Source organism: Balaenoptera musculus, chromosome 19 (assembly GCF_009873245.2).
Source record: "Balaenoptera musculus isolate JJ_BM4_2016_0621 chromosome 19, mBalMus1.pri.v3, whole genome shotgun sequence".
NCBI classification, from domain to species: Eukaryota; Metazoa; Chordata; class Mammalia; order Artiodactyla; family Balaenopteridae; genus Balaenoptera; species Balaenoptera musculus.
Genome location: NC_045803.1, coordinates 23,563,370 through 23,583,976, shown reverse-complemented (window position 1 = coordinate 23,583,976; position 20,607 = coordinate 23,563,370). Strand labels below are relative to the sequence as shown.

Genomic DNA, 20,607 nt, shown 5'->3' with positions numbered 1-20,607 from the left:
AGGGGTGTCTTAGTAGATATTTTGACACAGCTTTGGGGTGGATGGATCAGTTAACTATTGCTACAGTACTGTTATATAACAAATCACCCCCAAATGCAGTGACTTAAAACACCAATTGTTTATTTTCCTCCACACATTTTCGAGTCAGCTGGGGAGTTAGTATGCTGGACCCAACTTATACTAGCTCATGATAAGGAATCTTGTAAGGCAGTTGTTAAACATGGCCATTATTAAAAATTAAATTGTATAAGCTTACAATTAAAGAAATTATTTAAAAACAAAGATATTACATTTTGAAAAGTTAACACTTCCTAATTATTTCACTACATTTCACAATTATTTATGCTCATGAGTTTATTTACGCCGATTGTTATCTATATGGTGGAAAGACTATAGAATAGTGTGCTATTGCCGATCTCTTCCCAACTCTTCATTCAGTGACATGGTGATGGTACTTTTAAATCAGACACGGTGAAATCAGTATTTACACAATTGGCAAATGCTACAAATCAAAACTTAAAAGAAAATCAGATAGCTGGTTGTTAAACTTTTACCCACACACCACTGGTTGGGAGTCACTGATCTAGGCTGAGTTGAACTGGGCTTGGATGCAGGTCAGTGAGGACAGGTCTGTTCCAGGGTGTCTCTCATTCTCTTCTCATGGTGATGGCCGAGGAGCAAGAGGGCACGCTCCTACAGCCTAGCTTGGAATTGGCCCACCGTCATGTCCACCCACATTCCACTGGCCAAAGCAGCTCATGTGGCCAAGCTCAACATCAATGAATGGGATGGGGCAATATATGCCATCTCTAGTGGAAGGAACTACAAAGTCACATGATACAGGATGTGGCTGTGGGGCAGATGAAGCGGTGGAAACAAGAATGCATCCTGGGAAATGGATGTCCAGGGCCTGAGAGCCTGGACCTTCTCTCCTCAAGGGGAAGCCTGTTCCTCTCAGTTTAGCTCCTTGGCCCCGAGGCTCCAGTCAGGTGCCAGTGCAGGGGGGGAACAGGCTGCCAGAGGAAGGCTCTAGCTCTCCTACCCTCCCTGGCTTCCCGCCACAACTCAGCCACCAAGGTGATCTTTGTTGCTCTTTCACTGGATGAGTATGGTCTGTGTTGGCTCAGGGTCTGCATTTGCCTGACTCTCAGCAAATTTGGAAAAGAAGAGACTGTATTTTGAAAACTCACATCCCTGATTTAAGGGAATCAGGGCACATTGGCAGGATATTTATTTTATTCTTCTCTATTTCTCAATTGCCTCATCTGTAAAATTGGGACAATAAACTTACCTACTTCATAGGGTTGTTGTGAGGATGAAAAGTTTATATAAGTAAAACTTTTAGCATGGTATCTGGTGAATAAGAAGTGCCCATTAATTTTTTTAAATTAACACTTCATTTTTTAGAGGAGTTTTAGGTGCACATCAAAACTGGGGGGAAGGAACAGGGATTTCCCATTTATCCCCTGTCCCCACACATGCAAAGCCTCCCCCATCATCACCATTGATAAGCCTACATTGACACATCATAATCACCCAAAGTCCATAGTTTAAATTTAGGTTCACTCTTGGTGTTGTACATTCTGTGGGTTTGGACAAATGTATGATGACATGTATTCATCATTATAGTATCATACAAAGTATTTTCACTGCCCTAAAAATCCTCTGTGCTTCACCTGTTTATCTCTCCCTCCTCCCTAATCCCTGGCAACCACCGATCTTTTTACTGTCTCCACAGTTTTGCCTTCTCCAGAATGTCATATATTTGGAATCATACAGTATGTAGCCTTTTCAGACTGGCTTCTTTCACTTAGTAATATGCTTTTTTTTTTAAACGTTTTATTTTATATTGGAGTATAGTTGATTAACAATGTTGTGTTAGTTTTAGGTGTACAGCAAACTGATTCAGTTATACATATACATGTATCTAGTCTTTTTCAAATTCTTTTCCCATTTAGGTTGTTACGTAATATAGAGCAGAGTTCCCTGTGCTATACAGCAGACCCTTGTTGGTTATCCATTTTATTTATTTATTTTTATTGGAGTATAATTGCTTTACAATGTTGTGTTAGTTTCTGCTGTACAGTGCAGTGAATCAGCTATATGTATACATATATCCCCTCCCTCTTGGACCTCCCTCCCCCCACCCCATCCCACCCATCTAGGTCAACACAGAGCACCAAGCCTGAGCTCCCTGTGCTATACAGCAGGTTCCCACTAGCTATCTATTTTACACATGGTAGTGTATTTATGTCAAACCTAATCTCCCAATTCATCCCACCCTCCCCTTCCCCCCCCCCGTGTCCACGCATCCGTTCTCTACGTCTGCCTTTCTATTCCCGCCCTGCAAATAGGCTCATCTGTACCATTTTTCTAGATTCCACATATATGCATTAATATACGATATTTGTTTTTCTCCTTCTGACTTACTTCACTCTGTATGACAGTCTTTAGGTCCATCCACATCTCTACAAATGACCCAATTTCATTTCTTTCTGTGGCTGAGTAATATTCCATTATATATATGCTCCACATCTTCTTTATCCACTCCTCTGTTGATGGACATTTAGGTTGCTTCCATGTCCTGGCTATTGTAAATAGTGCTACAATGAACATTGGGATACATGTGTCTTTTTGAATTATGGTTTTCTCAGGGTATATGCCCAGTAGTGGGATTGCTGCGTCGAATGGTAGTTCTAGTTTTAGTTTTTTAAGGAACCTCCATACGGTTCTCCACAGTGGCTGTATCAATTTACATTCCCACCAACAGTGCAAGAGGGTTCCCTTTTCTCTGCACCCTCTCCAGCATTTACTGTTTGTAGATTTTAAAAGTTCTTCCATGTCTTTTCATGGATTGATGATTTTTTTTTATCACTAAATTTATTTATTTATTTAAAATTTATTTTATTTTATTTATTTTTTTATACAGCAGGTTCTTATTAGTCATCCATTTTATACACGTCAGTGTATACATGTCAATCTCAATCTCCCAGTTCATCACACCACAACCCACACACCCCACCGCTTTCCCCGCTTGGTGTCCATATGTCTTTTCTCTACTTCTGTGTCTCAATTTCTGCCCTGCAAACTGGTATATCTGTACCATTTTCTAGGTTCCACATATATGCGTTAATATACGATATTTGTTTTTCTCTTTCTGACTTAACTTCACTCTGTATGACAGTCTCTAGATGCATCCACATCTCTACAAATGACCCATTTTAATTACTTTTTATGGCTGACTAATATTCCATTGTATATATGTACCACATCTTCTTTATCCATTCGTCTGTCGATGGGCATTTAGATTGCTTCCATGACCTGGCTATTGTAAATAGTGCTGCAATGAACATTGGGATGCAGGTGTCTTTTTGAATTATGGTTTTCTCTGGGTATATGCCCAGCAGTGGTATCACTGGGCCATGTGGTAATTCTATTTTTAGTTTTTTAAGGAACCTCCACATTGTTCTCCATATTGGCTGTATCAATTTACATTCCCACCAACAGTGCAAGAGGGTTCCCTTTTCTCCACACCCTCTCCAGCATTTGTTGTTTGTAGATTTTCTGATGATGCCCATTCTAACTGCTGTGAGGTGATACCTCATTGTAGTTTTGATTTGCATTTCTCTAATAATTAGTGAGGTTGAGGATCTTTTCATGTGCTTCTTGGTCATCTGCATGTCTTCTTTGGAGAAATGTCTATTTAGGTCTTCTGCTCATTGTTGGATTGGGTTGATTTTTTTTTAATATTGAGCTGCATGAGCTGTTTATATATTTTGGAGATTAATCCTTTGTCCGGTGATTCATTTGCAGATATTTTCTCCCATTCTGAGGGTTGTCTTTTCGTCTTGTTTATGGTTTCCTTTGCTATGCAAAAGCTTTTAAGTTTCATTAGGTTCCATTTGTTTATTTTTGTTTTTATTTCCATTACTCTAGGAAGTGGATCAAAAAAGATCTTGCTGTGATTTATGTCAAAGAGTGTTCTTCCTATGTCTTCCTCTAAGAGTTTTATACTGTCCTGTCTTACATTTAGGTCTCTAATCCATTTTGAGTTTATTTTTGTGTATGGTGTTAGGGAGTGTTCTAATTTCATTCTTTTACATGTACCTGTCCAGTTTTCCCAGCACCACTTATTGAAGAGACTGTCTTTTCTCCATTGTATATCCTTGCCTCCTTTGTCATAGATTAGTTGACCATAGATGCGTAGGTTTATCTCTGGGCTTTCTATCTTGTTCCACTGATCTATATTTCTGTTTTTGTGCCAGTACCATATTGTCTTGATTACTGTAGCTTTGTAGTATAGTCTGAAGTCAGGGAACCTGATTTCTCCAGCTCCGTTTTTTTCCTTCAAGACTGCTTTGGCTATTTGGGGTCTTTTGTGTCTCCATACAAATTTTAAGATTTTTTGTTCTAGTTCTGTAAAAAATGCCATTGGTAATTTGATAGGGATTGCATTGAATCTGTAGATTGATTTGGGTAGTATAGTCATTTTCATAATATTGATTCTTCTAATCCAAGAACATGGTATATCTCTCCATCTGTTGGTATCATCTTTAATTTCTTTCATCAGTGTCTTGTAGTTTTCTGCATACAGGTCTTTTGTCTCCCTCGGTAGGTTTATTCCTAGGTATTCTATTCTTTTTCTTGCAATGGTAAATGGGAGTGTTTCCTTAATTTCTCTTTCAGATTTTTCATCATTAGTGTATAGGAATGCAAGAGATTTCTGTCCATTAATTTTGTATCCTGCAACTTTACCAAATTCACTGATTAGCTCTAGTAGTTTCCTGGTAGTATCTTTAGGATTCTCTATGTATAGTATCATGTCATCTGCAAACAGTGACAGTTTTACTTCTTTTTTTCCAATTTGTAGTCCTTTTATTTCTTTTTCTTCTCTGATTGCTGTGCCCAGGACTTCCAAAACTATGTGGAAAAATAGTGGTGAGAGTGCACATCCTTGTTTTGTTCCTGATCTTAGAGGAAATGCTTTCAGTTTTTCAACATTGAGAATGATGTTAGCTGTGGGTTTGTCATATATGGCCTTTATTATGTTGAAGTAGGTTCCCTCTATGCCCACTTTCTGGAGAGTTTTTATCATAAATGGGTATTGAATATTGTCAAAAGCTATTTCTGCATCTATTGAGATGATCATATGGTTTTTATTCTTCAATTTGTTAATATGGTGTATCACATTGATTGATTTGCGTATATTGAAGAATCCTTGCATCTCTGGGATAAATCCCACTTGATCATGGTGTATGATCCTTTTAATGTGTCTTTGGATTCTGTTTGCTAGTATTTTGTTGAGGATTTTTGCATCTATGTTCATCAGTGATATTGGTCTGTAATTTTCTTTTTTTAGTATCTTTGTCTGGTTTTGGTATCAGGGTGATGGTGGCCTCATAGAATGAGTTTGGGAGTGTTCTTTCCTCTGCAATTTTTTGGAAGAGTTTGAGATGGCTGGGTGTTAGCGCTTCTCTAAATGTTTCATAGAAGTCACCTGTGAAGCCATCTGGTCCTGGAATTTTGTTTGTTGGGAGATTTTTTATCACAGTTTCAATTTCATTACTTGTGATTGGTCTGTTCATATTTTCTATTGCTTCCTGGTTCTGTCTTGGAAGGTTATACCTCTCTAAGAATTTGTCCATTTCTTCCAGGTTATCCATTTCATTGGCATAAAGTTGCTTGTAGTAGTCTCTTAGGATGCTTTGTATTTTGGCGGTGTCTGTTGTAACCTCCCTTTTTCATTTCTAATTTTCTTGATTTGAGTCCCCTCCCTCTTTTTCTTGATGAGTCTGGCTAATGGTTTATCAATTTTGTTTATCTTCTCAAAGAACCAGCTTTTAGTTTTATTGATTTTTGCTATTGTTTTCTTTGTTTCTATTTCATTTATTTCTGCTCTGATCTTTATGATTTCCTTCCTTCTGCTAACTTTGGGTTTTGTTTGTTCTTTCTCTAGTTCCTTTAGGTGTAACATTAGATTGTTTATTTGAGATTTTTCTTGTTTCTTGAGGTAGGCTTGTATAGCTATAAAATTCCCTCTTAGGACTGCTTTTGCTGCATCCCATAGGTTTTCATTGTCGTTTGTCTCTAGGTATTTTTTGATTTCCTCTTTGATTTCTTCAGTGATCTCTTGGTTATTTAGTAACATATTGTTTAGCTTCCATGTTTTTGTGTTTTTCACGTTCTTTTCCCTGTAATTGATTTCTAATCTCATAGTGTTGTGGTCAGAAATGATGCTTGGTATGATTTCAGTTTTCTTAAATTTACTGAGCCTTGATTTGTGACCCAAGTTGTGATATATCCTGGTTATGTTCCATGCACACTTGAGAAGAAAGTGGAATCTGCTGTTTTTGGATGGAATGTCCTATAAATATCAATTAAATTTATCTGGTCTATTATGGCATTTAAAGCTTGTGTTTCATATTAATTTTCTGTTAGGATGATCTGTCTACTGGTGTAAATGAGGTGTTAAAGTTGCCCACTATTATTGTGTTACTGTCGATTTCCTCTTTTATAGCTGTTAGCAGTTGCCTTATGTATTGAGGTGCTCCTATGTTGGGTGCATATATATTTATAATTGTTATATCTTCTTCTTGGATTGATCCCTTGATCATTATGTAGTGTTCTTCCTTATCTCTTGTAACAGTCTTTATTTTACAATCTATTTTATCTGATATGAGTATTGTTACTCCAGCTTTCTTTTGATTTCCATTTGCATGGAATATCTTTTTCCATCCCCTCACTTTCAGTCTGTATGTGTCCCTAGGTCTGAAGTGGGTCTCTTGTAGACAGCATATATATGGGTCTTGTTTTTGTATCCATTCAGTGAGCCTGTGTCTTTTGGTTGGAGCATTTAATCCATTCACGTTTAAGGTAATTATTGATACGTATGTTCCTATTACCATTTTCTCAATCGTTTTGGGTTTGTTTTTGTAGGTTCTTTTCTTCTCTTGTGTTTCCCACTTAGAGAAGTTCCTTTAGCATTTGTTGTAGAGCTGGTTTGGTGGTGCTGAATTCTCTTAGCTTTTGCTTGTCTGTAAACCTTTTGATTTCTCCATCAAATCTGAATGAGATCCTTGCCGGGTAGAGTAATCTTGGTTGTAGGTTCTTCCCTTTCATCACTTTAAGTATATCATGCCACTCCCTTCTGGCTTGTAGAGTTTCTGCTGAGAAATCAGCTGTTAACCTTATGGGAGTTCCCTTGTATGTTATTTGTCATTTTTCCCTTGCTGGTTTCAATAATTTTTCTTTGTCTTTAACTTTTGCCAATTTGATTACTATGTGTCTTGGCGTGTTTCTCCTTGGGTTTATCCTGTATGGGACTCTCTGAGCTTCCTGGTCTTGGGTGGCTATTTCCTCTCCCATGTTAGGGAAGTTTTTGACTGTAATCTCTTCAAATATTTTCTTGGGTCCTTTCTCTCTCTCTTCTCCTTCTGGCACCCCTATAATGCGATTGTTGTTGTGTTTAATATTGTCCCAGATGTCTCTTAGGCTGTCTTCATTTGTTTTCATTCTTTTTTCTTTATTCTGTTCCGCAGCAGTGAATTCCACCATTCTGTCTTCCAGGTCAATTATTCATTCTTCTGCCTCAGTTATTCTGCTACTGATTCCTTCTAGTGTAGTTTTCATTTCAGTTATTGTATTGTTCATCTCTGTTTGTTTGTTCTTTAATTCTTCTAGATGTTTGTTAAACATATCTTGCATCTTCTCGATCTTTGCCTCCATTCTTTTTCCGAGGTCCTGGATCATCTTCACTATCATTATTCTGAATTCTTTTTCTGGCAGATTTCCTATCTCCACTTCATTTAGTTGTTTTTCTCGGGTTTTATTTTGTTCCTTCATCTGGTACATAGCCCTCTGCCTCTTCATCTTGTCTATCTTTCTGTGATTCTCTTTTTTATTTTTTTAAGTGTTGAATACTATTCCATTGTCTAGATGTACTATACTTTATATTATCCATTCTCCAACTGAAGGACTTTTTTGCTGCCCATTAAATTTCAGCTAGAGGTTTTCTTCCTTTTCAAGACTGATTCTAAAAACCAACTTTCTCCAACCCCTTCCCCATACAGCCATCAATTCTCTTCCTAGCCTTCCTTAAACTTCATATACAGAATACTTTTTCTAGTTCTTTTTCTTTTTGTAATTGTATAAAATACACATAACATAAAATTTACCGTGTTAGCAATTTTCAAGATTAGTTACAGTAGTCTTTAAATATGTTCATATTATTGTGCAACCAATCTCCAGAGCTTTTTTTACCTTGCAAAACTGAAACTCTGTACCCATTAAACAACTACCCCTCATTTTCCTCCTGCCTTCAGCCCCTGGAGACTAGCATCCTACTTTATGTCTCTGAATTGACTACACTGGGAACCTCATATAAGTGGAATCATACAGTATTTGCCTTTTTGTGACTGGCTTATTTCACTTATTGTAATGTCTTCAAAGTTCATCCATACTACAGCATGTGTCAGAATTTCCTTTCTTTTTAAGGCTGAATAATATCATATTGTATGTATATACCACATTTTGTTTATCCATTCATCTGCTGATGGACACTTGCATTGCTTCCACCTTTTTGCTATTCTGAATAATGCTGCTATGAACATGGGTGTATAAATATCTCTTCAAGACTCTGCTTTTAATTCTTTTGGATATAACCCAGAAGTAGGATTCCTGGATCATATGGTAGCTCTTTAAAAATGTTTTTGAAGAACTGCCATACTGTTTTCCTTAGCAGCTGCTCCCTTTTACATTCCTACTGACAAGGTTCTAATTTCTTCACATCCTAGCCAACACTTGCAATTTTCTATTTTTTTCTGATGGTGTGAGGTAATATCTCATTGTGGTTTTGATTTGCATTTTCCTGATGATCAGTGATGTTGAGCATTTTGCCTCTTTCTATAACTCCTATCGTCTTCCCTTTAACCATGATGCACAATAGAGCAGTCCTCCCCACACAGCTTCTACGCAGGTTGTTTGTGTTCATCCATGTGACTGCAGGCCAGTCACATAAGATATATTGATCTTCCCTCTTTTTCATTAAGATATATTGATCTTCCCTCTTTTTCAGATTGTAAATACCTGGAGGAGGAGGAGCACTGTAGTTTTCTTATTCTCCGCAGTGACTTAGGAAAGTCTGCATTTAGGGCCTGGGTGTGTGATGATTTCCCAGTAAACCACATGTGGTGGGATGTGATGTCCAGAAAACATGGCTGACAGCAAGGGTTGGGGAGTGTTTAGCACCCCCCCAGGAATTAGCCAGGCATCCACATCTTCTCTCGGGGCTCACTCCCATTGTCCTCTGCACCCCTCCTCCCCAGGTACAAGCCTCGGGAGAAGCTGAAGGTGAACTTTGGCACTCCCGAGTTCCTGGCCCCGGAAGTCGTCAATTACGAGTTTGTCTCGTTCCCAACAGACATGTGGAGTGTGGGAGTCATCACCTACATGCTGTGAGTGCCCAGGGGCCTGACGCCCCACTGGGAATGGGGGCCATTTGTCTTAGTTTGGGTATCCTTAGAAGCAGCAAAAATTTGAGGGCAAGGAGTTTATTGGGGAGGCATCCCCAAGAAAAGCCAACAGAGAAGTGGGGAAGTGAAATGGGGAAGTCAGTAACCCATTGGAGTCAGTAACCACTGTGGGCACCTGGAGTTTAATCCTGCAGGGAACTGGGGCCCACTGTGGGACACCCACTCAGAGCTAGGCCAGCTGGTGGGGGAGGGAGTTGGGGTATTAATACACTGACTCTAATCAGTTGTTGCTAGTGGGCTGGTCCCAGAGTTATTAATTCCCTGAAACTTCTGGGTGGATAAATCAGCCTCCACTGGAGAGAAAGCCCTCTGGCAAAGAAATGCAGGTGCTGTGGTGCAAGTGGGGCTGGAGTGCACTGAAGTGGTAAGGAGAGGGGAGGGCAGGGCAGGGCACAGCTCCTGCATCTTCTAACTTTGTCCCTCTGCTCTGCGCTCCCTGTTTTCTGTGGGCTGAGGAAGCAGAGTTAGGATGGGCTGAGAGGAGATCTGTGCACAGACTAAATGTCCTCCTCTCTCTCCAACTGTGGACATCCCTCAGCTATTTCCTCAGAGGCCCAACAAAATCAAGCTTTGCTCCCAGTCTTATTATTACAGTTTAACTGTTTCCCCACACTTTGTGTGTGTGCTACACCAGGTTGGGGAATATTGTGGCCCAAGGCCAGCCAGTGAAGTTGTCTCATCTCTCTGCCCTCCTCTAGAGGAGCCTAATAAAGCCAGTTTTCCTTTGGCCCCTGAGGCCTGGGTAGTCTCAGAGACATGTCAAGCTATCTTAATATTCAGTCAAATGTACCTGATAAATGGGCATATTGGGTTGGACCCCAATTTACTCTTTACTTCAGGGTAAGGGGGAATGTGCTGAGCATGATAGGGGACTTATTCCACCACTCTTCCTGCCGTCAATTTTTCAGTGCTTCCACTTCCTTTATCGAGTGCACTGGACTTCTCCTGTGGAGAGGCAATGGGGGTGCTTTTCTTTTGAACCCTCTTGGTTCTGGTTAGTTCTGCTTGGCCTTGTAAGAGTCTTCTCTATCTTGTCGATGTGTGTTGGCAGGTATAGCTTCCACATACTGACAGTCCTTTCTCTCCTCTGTAGGCTCAGTGGTTTGTCCCCATTTCTAGGGGAAACAGATGCAGAGACCATGAATTTCATTGTGAACTGTAGCTGGGATTTTGATGCCGACACCTTTGAAGGGCTGTCAGAGGAGGCCAAGGACTTTGTCGCCCGGTTGCTGGTCAAAGAGAAGAGGTACCCTTTATTGCTTGTCACCCATGATCCATCCTGATGGTGACCATTCATCTGGGTGCTGTGGAAATCAGGCTGGTCCCGAGCAGGGCTGCTGAAGCGAATGGTCCTTTCTTCCTGTAGACCGATTCTGTGCAGGATTTCTTGGTCTGCTACTTCTTTGGGGAAAAAAAAGAAAAGGTAGCAGGGAAAGGGACAAAGGAAGTCAGTTAAGAAACAAGCAACTAGGAGCATAAAATCTAGACAAGAGTTTTAGAAAGGACCATATTTACAAGTTAGGCCTATTTCCAAGTTATTGCTTTTCATAGGCTAATGTTGAAAAAAAGTTGAGATATGCAGCTGTTATTCCCCAGAATAAAAGACAGAAAACCTTATTTCCTGGTGATGAAGACCTACTTAGTTTTCAGTAGCTATATCAAGGTTATGGGTTGGGCCACTGAGTTTTCCGATACACAGACATATGGGAATAACTACAAGTGGTGGGGAGACAGCTCTCGTTCCCTAGCCTTGACTGTTTTGTTTCTTCCTTATTGTGAAAAGTTATGTGAGAGGAAATACATTTCTAATTCAGATGAACAAGTTGACATTATTCTCTGTGAAGAAAGATGAGCTTCTTTCAAGGCTCATGTTCTTTTACTTCTTAAGAGCAATTCCAGACACAGCTGGCCCTCCTACTGTCCTGCCTTGATTCCCCAGCTCTCTCTGGGAGGTGGTGATTAATCACTAGGACACATCCCCTCAATAGAGGGCAGGGAACATTTTGCTGACGACATTCTTGCACTTTTAAGGATGGGAATTTTAGGTAGTAGGAGGTCTTTTTTTAGCAAGTGGCATGAATCTGCCTATATGATTAATCTGTTCCACTGACTCAGCTTCCTACCAATTAAACAGATTTTGGATAGCCAGAAAAATGCAACCCCAACTAAAAGTCTCACCTGCTGTTTGATTTCACAGCTGCAGAATGAGTGCCACACAGTGCCTGAAACATGAGTGGTTGAATAACTTGCCTGCCAAAGCTTCTAAATCGAAAGTTCGTCTCAAATCCCAACTATTGCTGCAGAAATACATGGCTCAGAGGAAATGGAAGGTATCTGTTTTTCTTTTAGTAAAAGCAGCATTTGTTTTCTTAAAATGTCCTTTGAAAGAAGTGTACTAAGTTTTCACTTATGTTTTGATTCTAAATAGATTATTTAGGGGGAAAAAAGTCTCATGTCAAAAACCTGTTACCTTGATTAAAAAATGCCACAGACCAAAAGTGACTGGCATAAAAATAGCATTTAATTCATACTTATGTGAACACTTGAAGTGACAGAATGAAATTTGAGCATGTGTTCTCAATGAACATCGCAGTGCAGTGCTCAGAACTAACTGCCTGTAGCTTGAGGACGATTCCTCCACATTTTAGAAAAAGGGCCTAGGAAAGCCCTATTAGGCTTTAAAAGCTTTATAATTTTGTTTACAACAGAACTCTTTGGAACCATGGACATAGAATGTATCTTAAAAACAATTGTCCTCCAGGGAAGTGACTTTCCAACATTTTGATATTGGCTTAGATCTTCAATAAAAAACAAAACCAAAATGCTTTACCCAGAGAGCCAGTATACAAGTGCACGTATACTCGCACACATGTGAAACAAAAATACTGTGACATTTGCTCCACAGAGTGTGATGCACTCTGATATTTTCTATTCTATGATATTTAGTTTCATTAAAAAAAAGTTGTTAGTCATGCCCCACCAATTTGATTTCATGACCCACTGGTGGGTTGTGAGTTACAATTTGAAAAATACCATTCTAGGGTGCTCCATTTTTCACATGAAAAGGGTAGGATATCATATTTTCTCACTTCAAACTTGCTCTAAACACGCCCCTGAAAGTCATGTGACTGTTTTACTATAATTTTGCTAGAATCTTCTTTTCCCCTTTAGTTATCGATTTTAAACAAACCCAAGTGGCTAAACTTAAGCAAGTCCTTTTATTGTTTCTTCTTAAAGTAATTGATCTAAAAATATGCCTTTTTCCCTCTTTTCTCTCCTTACCTTAAGAAACACTTCTACGTGGTGACTGCTGCCAACAGGTTAAGGAAATTTCCACCTTGTCCCTAATCCTCAACTCAGCTGCTCCCATGGGCCCAGAAATTACTGAGACTGGTGGTGAAGTCATGACTGAAGATTTTTAATAATCTGGCCTTCTACTTATTTTGTAAAAAAAGGTTATGGCTGTTGCCTTCCTTGTGGACAAAAAGTGGCTGTAAAGAGACTGACCTAAGAACTTTTTTCTGCCTTATAAGATCAGTTGAAATGCTGTGATTACTTTTCAAGTGTACCTACTTTTGGTGATAAGTGTAGGCATGCTTTAGGTAGGTAGGAAAGCTTCTACTTTGCATATGTCAAATTTAAAGTCTAAGCTTACTCTGATTAAAGAACCCAGCGGACTATCACACAGGGCATGTTAGTCAGTGTTACCTCCTCCAGTGCAAAGAGTTCCTAGCATTTTGACTTGCTCAAGTGTGAGCTGACATTTTGTATTACATTTGTTGCTCTAGAGTGAAGCAATGTGGATTTAGGGCAGAGATCCTCAAACTTGTTTTAACTTGTACTCTTGAGAATCAAAACATGCATCCTTTAATATTCTTTGAAATTTCAAAATGTACTGTCATGGCTATATCAGAGCAATGATAGTTTTGAATATGCTTTTAAAATCTGTACATACCTCTACCCTCTTATTCTGCCCTGTCCTGACACTGGCAGTCTCCCTCCTGATCTCGCTTCCGCACTTATGAATCTATGGTCTAGTAAGTCTGGGAACTGATATGTAATATGTGAAAGAGAGATAAGAATGTAATGATGTTCAGCTTTCTGAGAGAAACACAGAAATGATGCATCAAGAGAAAACAAATGAAAACTGCTCTCCTACTGTTTTATCAGGTATATACCCATCACTTAACTAACTTCAAGAAATGATTAACAAGGAGTACTTTATTATTCAAAAGGAAACAATCCTTTTAATTTCCTTAGCTGTAAGGAAGTTTTTGTGCTGTTCTCATGACCTTCTTGGGTCAGAAGTTTTTAGTTACTTTTAATTTTTAATTAGCCATGCAACAGTTTCACAGCCTTTCAGGACTTTTGTCCCATAATAGACTTTTTTTATTGTGGGGAGAGAGGCAGAAGATGGAGACATTAATCCTCCTGCTGCATTTCTTCGGTTATAGCTTTTCTCTGGAACACTAACCCCTGTTGGGAAGCTAAGATTTTCAGTATCAGCACATCTAGGTCTGCTCCAAGCTTGTCGGCTTGTGGATGAATATCAGAAGAGATGGCTGTTGGAAACCTCCCTTTCATGGGCCAGTAACAGTGATTTGGTAAAATGCTTTATTTTTAAGGTGTTTTGAAGGCAGCCTCCAGAAGGAGCTATAGAGGATATCTATAGTTCTATCTATAGTATGGTGATTCTTCCCTTCCATGGGACTTCACATTCTTGGAGGAATGCTATGAAGCTTCTCCCCAGAAAAATGTACAGTTAGTTATCCTGATCTAGAGCACCACTCCCTCATAGAAATATAATATGAGCCATATACAGTTTAAAATTTTCTGATAGCTTCTCTAAAAAACCCCAGTAAAATTAATGTTAATAATTTATTTAACATATCAAAACCTATTTCAATATGTAATTAATATAAAAATTATTGATTTTTTTTCATACTAAGTCTCCAAAATCTGGTGTGTATTTTACACTTAAAATACATGCCAGTTCAGATTCTAGGCTTTTATCAGACATACAATTTGTATTTAGATTTCATAAAATTTACTGTGGAAAAATATAGTCACATATTCAAGTTGTTCAAGTATCTTAAATATTTTCTAGTACTTTTACGTTTAATTAAAATGAAATAAAATTAGAAATACAGTTCTACTGTTGCATTAGCCACGTTTTAAGTGCTTAATAGCCACATACGGTTAGTGGCTTCTATATAAGACAGGGCAGATCCAGAGAAAATCCGATAGCTATCAAATTTTAATTTTTCCCCCTATATGCTGTTATTCTCTACCTAGAGAAACTTTTCAAAAAAGTTCCTTTGACGGATTTGTTTAGGCCAGGCCCACACAAGTGAGAGGTACTGCATAAGTTAGCCTCCCTTATTTGAAAGGCGAGGGAGCTTTTATGAAACTTTAATTTTCTGGATAGTTTTAGTTCTCTGCTGGTGTGTACTTGAAAACTTTTTAGATTGCAACTTTGCTAGTATTAACTATTTCAAACGGGACTTTTTAATTTGAATGAAGTCATTGAAAACTTCTGGGAAATCAACGATACTCCAATATAAAATAAAAATTAAATTTAAAAAAATGAAAGAAAACTGCTGGGCAGAGGAACTCTGAAAGGTAGTCAGGACCCACTTTTTTCACCTATCAGATTTGGTGAGGGTGTGGGGAAAATGGAATTTTTCACTTTTGATGAATATGTATCCAAATAAAAGTCATGCCCATACTTTCACCCGGCAATTCCATTTCTAGAAATTTATCCCTCAGCAATACTTGAAGAAGCGGGCAGAGATGTATGCAAAATGACCTTTACTGTAGCAAAATGGCCCGTATAGGTTGAAAACAACCTATATGTGCCTATCAGCAAGGGTTTAAATTTTGCCACATACATATGGGAGGTTACCTTGTAGCCAGTAAAGATAGATCTTGATGTACTGATTTTTATTAAGAAAAAAATTAGGGCTTCCCTGGTGGCGCAGTGGTTGAGAATCTGCCTGCCAATGCAGGGGACACGGGTTCGAGCCCTGGTCTGGGAAGATCCCACATGCCGCGGAGCAGCTGGGCCCGTGAGCCACAACTACTGAGCCTGCGCGTCTGGAGCCTGTGCTCCGCAACAAGAGGCCGCGATAGTGAGAGGCCCGTGCACCGCGATGGAGTGGCCCCCGCTTGCCGCAACTAGAGAAGGCCCTCGCACAGAAACGAAGACACAAGACAGCCAAAAATAAATACATAAATAAATAAAATTAAAAAAAAATTATAGAACATACGTATGGTATTATCCCATTTATGGAGAGACATGCTTATATGTGCATTAAAATTTTCTAGGTTATGCAAGAAAGTTAACAGTGCGGTGTAGAAAGTGGCTTATGGGGAGAGAGGGAATTCTACTTTTCACTTTATTACTTTCTAAATCATTTGAATTCTTTTTTTTTTTAACAATGAGCATGTATTTCTTTTAAAATTAAAAATTAGCAACCCATTGTCAAGTGTGGACCTTGTCTTGACCCTGATTTGAGCAAATAAACAATAAAAAGACATTTCAGAGACATCCAGGGAAATTTAATTCTAAATTGCATATTTGGGCTTCTTTGGTGGTGCAGTGGTTAAGAATCTGCTTGACAATGCAGGGGACACGGGTTCGAGTCCTGATCTGGGAAGATCCCACATGCTGCGGAGCAACTAAGCCCGTGCACCACAACTAACTGAGCCTGTGCTCTAGAGCCCGCGAGCCACAACTACTGAAGCCCGTGTGCCTAGAGCCCGTGCTCCGCAACAAGAGAAGCCACCGCAATGAGAAGCCCGCGCACCGCAATGACGAGTAGCCCCCGCTTGCCACAACTAGAGAAAGCCCATGCGCAGCAACGAAGACCCGATGCAGCCAAACATAAATAAATAAAAATTTTTAAAAAATTGCATATTTGATGATAGAATTTCTATTAATATTGTGACATATGATAATGGTAATGTGGCTATAATGTGGGTTAAATGACTTCAGGAAAAGGGGAGATACAGTTAAGCACGTGTGGCAAAATCTTAACTGTTGGGCTTGGGTAGTCAGTATGGGGTATCATAATATTGTCCTCTAGTAAAGAGGTATATATTTGTTGTATACATTTGAAAACTTTCATGATAAAACATTTTTTGATCAGTTAAATAAGCCAAGAGGAGCTGTTAAAGAAATGAGCTTCCGAAAAGTCCTTACAACAGTACTGAAATATATGGACCCACTAAGTAGTAAGCTTCTATCGCTGGGGTATGAATGTGTTGGAAAATTGTGAAGGATTCCTGCCCTAGGAGGGCATTTGGACAAGATTGCTTTAAGGCAATTCCCCTACCCCACAACTAGTTTAAAAAATAACGAAGTACCTACTACATTCCAGATAATCAAAATATATTACCATCACCTGCTTTCAGGGCATAGAAGAAAAAGTCACAAACAGTACTTATATTTATTCTCATGAAATCAACAGTGAAAAGGCAACCTTAGGAATGGGAGAAAATATTTACAATCATTTTTTTTTTTTACAATCATTTTTTAATAGGGGGTTAATATTTACACTATATAAAGAACTCAACAACAAAAAACCTATTAAAAAATGGGTGAAGGACTTGAACAGACATTTTCCCAAATAGCCAACAAACACATGAAAAAGTGCTCACTAATCATTAGAGGAATGCAAATCAAAACCACAATGAGATACCACCTCACACCCATTTAGGATGGCTACTAACAAAAAAAACCCAGAAAATAAGTGTTGGCCAGGATGTGGAGAAATTGGAATCCTTGTGCACTGTCGGTGGGAATGTAATATGATGCAGTTATTATAGAAAACAGTATGGTAGTTCCTCAAAATTTAAAAACAGAATTATCAAATGTCACTTCCAGGTAAATGCTCAAAAGAATAGAAAGCAGGATCTCCAAGAGACACATAACTATACACGTCTATAGCAGCACTATTCACAACAGCCAAGAGGTAAAAGCAACCTAAATGTTCATTGACAGATGAATGGATAAAGTGTGGTATATCCACACAATGGAAAATTATTCAGACTTAAAAAGGAAAGAAATTCTGACACATGCCACAATATAGATGAACCTCAAGGACATTATGCTAAGTGAAAAAAAGTCAAAAAAAATACCATATGATTCCACTTAGATAAAGTATCTAGCTAGAATAGTTAAAATTCAGACAGGTAGAATGGTGGTTGCCAGAGGCTGGGGGAGGGAGGAATGGGAGTTGTTTAATGGGTTTCATGGGTAGAGTCAGCTTTGCGAGATGAAGAGTTCTGGAGATCACATAACAATGTGGATGTACTTAACACTACTGAACTGTACTCTTAAAAATTGTTGATAGTAAATTTTATATTTATTTTACCACAATTTTTAAAAAAAGTGAATGTGCTTTAATTTTACCTGGTGATGAATAGATTGCTTTTGACCCATAGCTAGAATCTAAATCTTGGTACCAAAATCAAATTATATACCTTCTTAAAATAAATGAGGAAAAGACTCACATCCATTTTAGATCAAAGTAATAATAGAAGCACTATTTAGTGAATGCCTTCTAAGTGTCACACACTTTACAAATATTACCTTTAATTCTCACAAGGTAGATAATATTTCCATTTTATAAACAAGGAAACTGAAGCTCATTAAGGTCGTAATATTTTCTCAGGGTATAAGTGGCAGAGCCAGAATTTAAATGCAAGTGCATGTGGTTTCAAATCTCACGTTCATTCCCCTCTACCACATGGCTGTGGGACATTATGGCTGTGTGGGATCATTTGATTACAGCATTTCTCTAACCTTAGCTTGCTAAGTGTCTAGAATTAAAAGGGGCAGGGAAAGAAAATCACTCCCTTAGTCACTCCTGTTCTATGCAGCAGGTATTATACCTTATTTACAGCAGATAGAAGGCAACCACTATCATTATTGATACCATTCTGATTAGGCTTTAAAAATTTAGATGCAATCAATCACTTTATTGCATTCTTCATGGAAATATTTAATTAGATCACGTATTCTTTTTTTTTGAAAGTTAATAAACTTTATTTTTTAGAGCAGTTTTTAGGTTCATAGCAAAATTCAGCAGGAAGGACAGAGATTTCCGCTATGCCCTCTGTACCTGCCCATACTGCCCCATCCACAACCTCCTCCACTATTGACATCACCCGCTACAGTGGGTGTATTTACTACAGTTGATGAACCTACAATGACACATTGTTATCATCACCCAAAGTCCATTGCTAACATTAGGGTTCACTCTTGGTATTGCACATTCTGTGGGTTTTGATGAATGTATATTTTTTTATATATATATATCTACCATTGTAATATCATACAGAATAGTTTCACTGCCCTAAAAATCCTTTATGCTCTGCCTATTCATCTCTGCCCCCACCCCAATCCCTGGAGACAACTGATCTTTTTACTGTCTCCACAGTTTTTTCCTTTTTCAGTGTCATATACTTGGAGCCATAAGGCCTTTTCATATTGGCTTCTTTCACTTAGAAGTACACATTTAAATGTCCTCCATGTCTTTTCATGATATGATAGCTCATTTCCTTTTAGTGCTGAATAATATTCCATGATCTGGATGTACTACAGTTTATGCATTCACCTACTGAAAGACATCTTGGTTGCTTCTAAATTTTGGCAACTATGAATAAAGGTGCAATAAATATCAACGTGTAGGTTTTTGCAGACGTAAGTTTTCAACTCATTTAAGCAAGTACCAAGGAGCATGATTACTGGATTACATGGTAAGAGTATGTTTAGTTTCGTAAGAAGCTCCCAAACTGTCTTCCAAGTAGCTGTAACATCATGCCTTCCCACGAGCAATGAATGAGAGTTCCTGTTGTTCCACATCCTCGCCAGTATTGTTCTTCTTCAATATTGAATTGTTGGTCTGGGTCTTTTAATTTTCATATAAACTTTAGTCTGTTGATGTCCTCAAAATGCTGGGACTTTGATTGGAATTGTGTTGAATCTATAGATCAAGTTGGGAAGAACTAACAAACATCTCGACAATATTAAGCCTTTCTATCCATGAATGTGCAATCTCTCCATGCATTTTATTCTCCTTGGATATGTTGATATTTTATTGGAGTTTTGAAGTTTGCTTCGTAGTAGATCATGTATTCTTAATTTTGGTTAAAATCATGTCTGGCATGATGCCTCAGAGCCCCTAGCAACTTATCTTTCCAGGCCCTTTTCCACAGTTTTAAAGTAAGTATTTAGTAAGGTTACATTTTTCAGTATGTGGATATCAAAGAAAATAAACCTTGGTCTCTCTTTTAAAGTATAATTGACTTACACTATTATATAAGTTTCAGGTGTACAATATAGTGATTTGATATTTCTCACATTATGAAATGATCACCAGTTATCATGTCATCATACAGTGATTACATACTATTGACCATATTCCCTATGCTGTACATTACATCCCCATGACATTTATTTTATAACTGGTAGTTTGTACTCCTTAATTTCCCTCACCTATTTCACTCATCCCCTCTACCCACCTCCCCTCTGGCAACCACCAATTTGTTCTCTGTATGTTTTGTCTATTCATGTTTTGTTTTTAGATTCCACATGTAAGTGAGGTCATACAGTATTTGCATTTCTGTCTGACTTATTTCACTTAGCATAATACCCTCTAGGTCTATCCATGTTGTCGCACTTTAGTGTTTCTTAATTTTTTAATATGATGCTAATATATAACTAATTATGTGAGACCTCTATATGTGTTTCTTTCTGTATTTTAATACTTACTAAATACTTATACCAGGAGCTGTACTAAATGCTTTACATGTATTAGCTCAGATACTCCTCCAAATTATTCTATGAGGTAGACATTACTTTTATTCCTACTTATTGATTTGGTATAAAGAAGATAATTAATTTGCTCAAGGTTTCACAGGTGGTAAATGGCTGAGCAGTGTTTTAAACCCAGAAAGTCTGATTCAAGAGTTTGTGCTCTGGGGAGCAGTATGGGCTTTTTTCCTGCTAGAGTAGACGGCTTTTGGCATACCACAGATTCTCCCAAACTGATAACAACTGCACCTTGAA

General features: G+C 38.3%; 1 protein-coding gene across 3 annotated transcripts in view; it reads left to right on the top strand.

Moving 5' to 3' along the window:
- Positions 1 to 14,421, top strand: part of MYLK3 (myosin light chain kinase 3) — a 57,354-nt gene extending 42,933 nt beyond the window's left edge. For all 3 annotated transcript variants that reach the window (XM_036835100.1, XM_036835102.1, XM_036835099.1), the window contains exons 10-13: positions 9,324 to 9,452; positions 10,624 to 10,776; positions 11,728 to 11,860; positions 12,819 to 14,421. In XM_036835100.1, the coding sequence (XP_036690995.1) occupies positions 9,324 to 9,452; positions 10,624 to 10,776; positions 11,728 to 11,860; positions 12,819 to 12,878 (475 nt within the window). In that variant the 3' untranslated portion in view covers positions 12,879 to 14,421. The remainder of the gene's footprint in view (positions 1 to 9,323; positions 9,453 to 10,623; positions 10,777 to 11,727; positions 11,861 to 12,818) is intronic.
- The last annotated feature ends 6,186 nt before the right edge of the window (positions 14,422 to 20,607 follow it).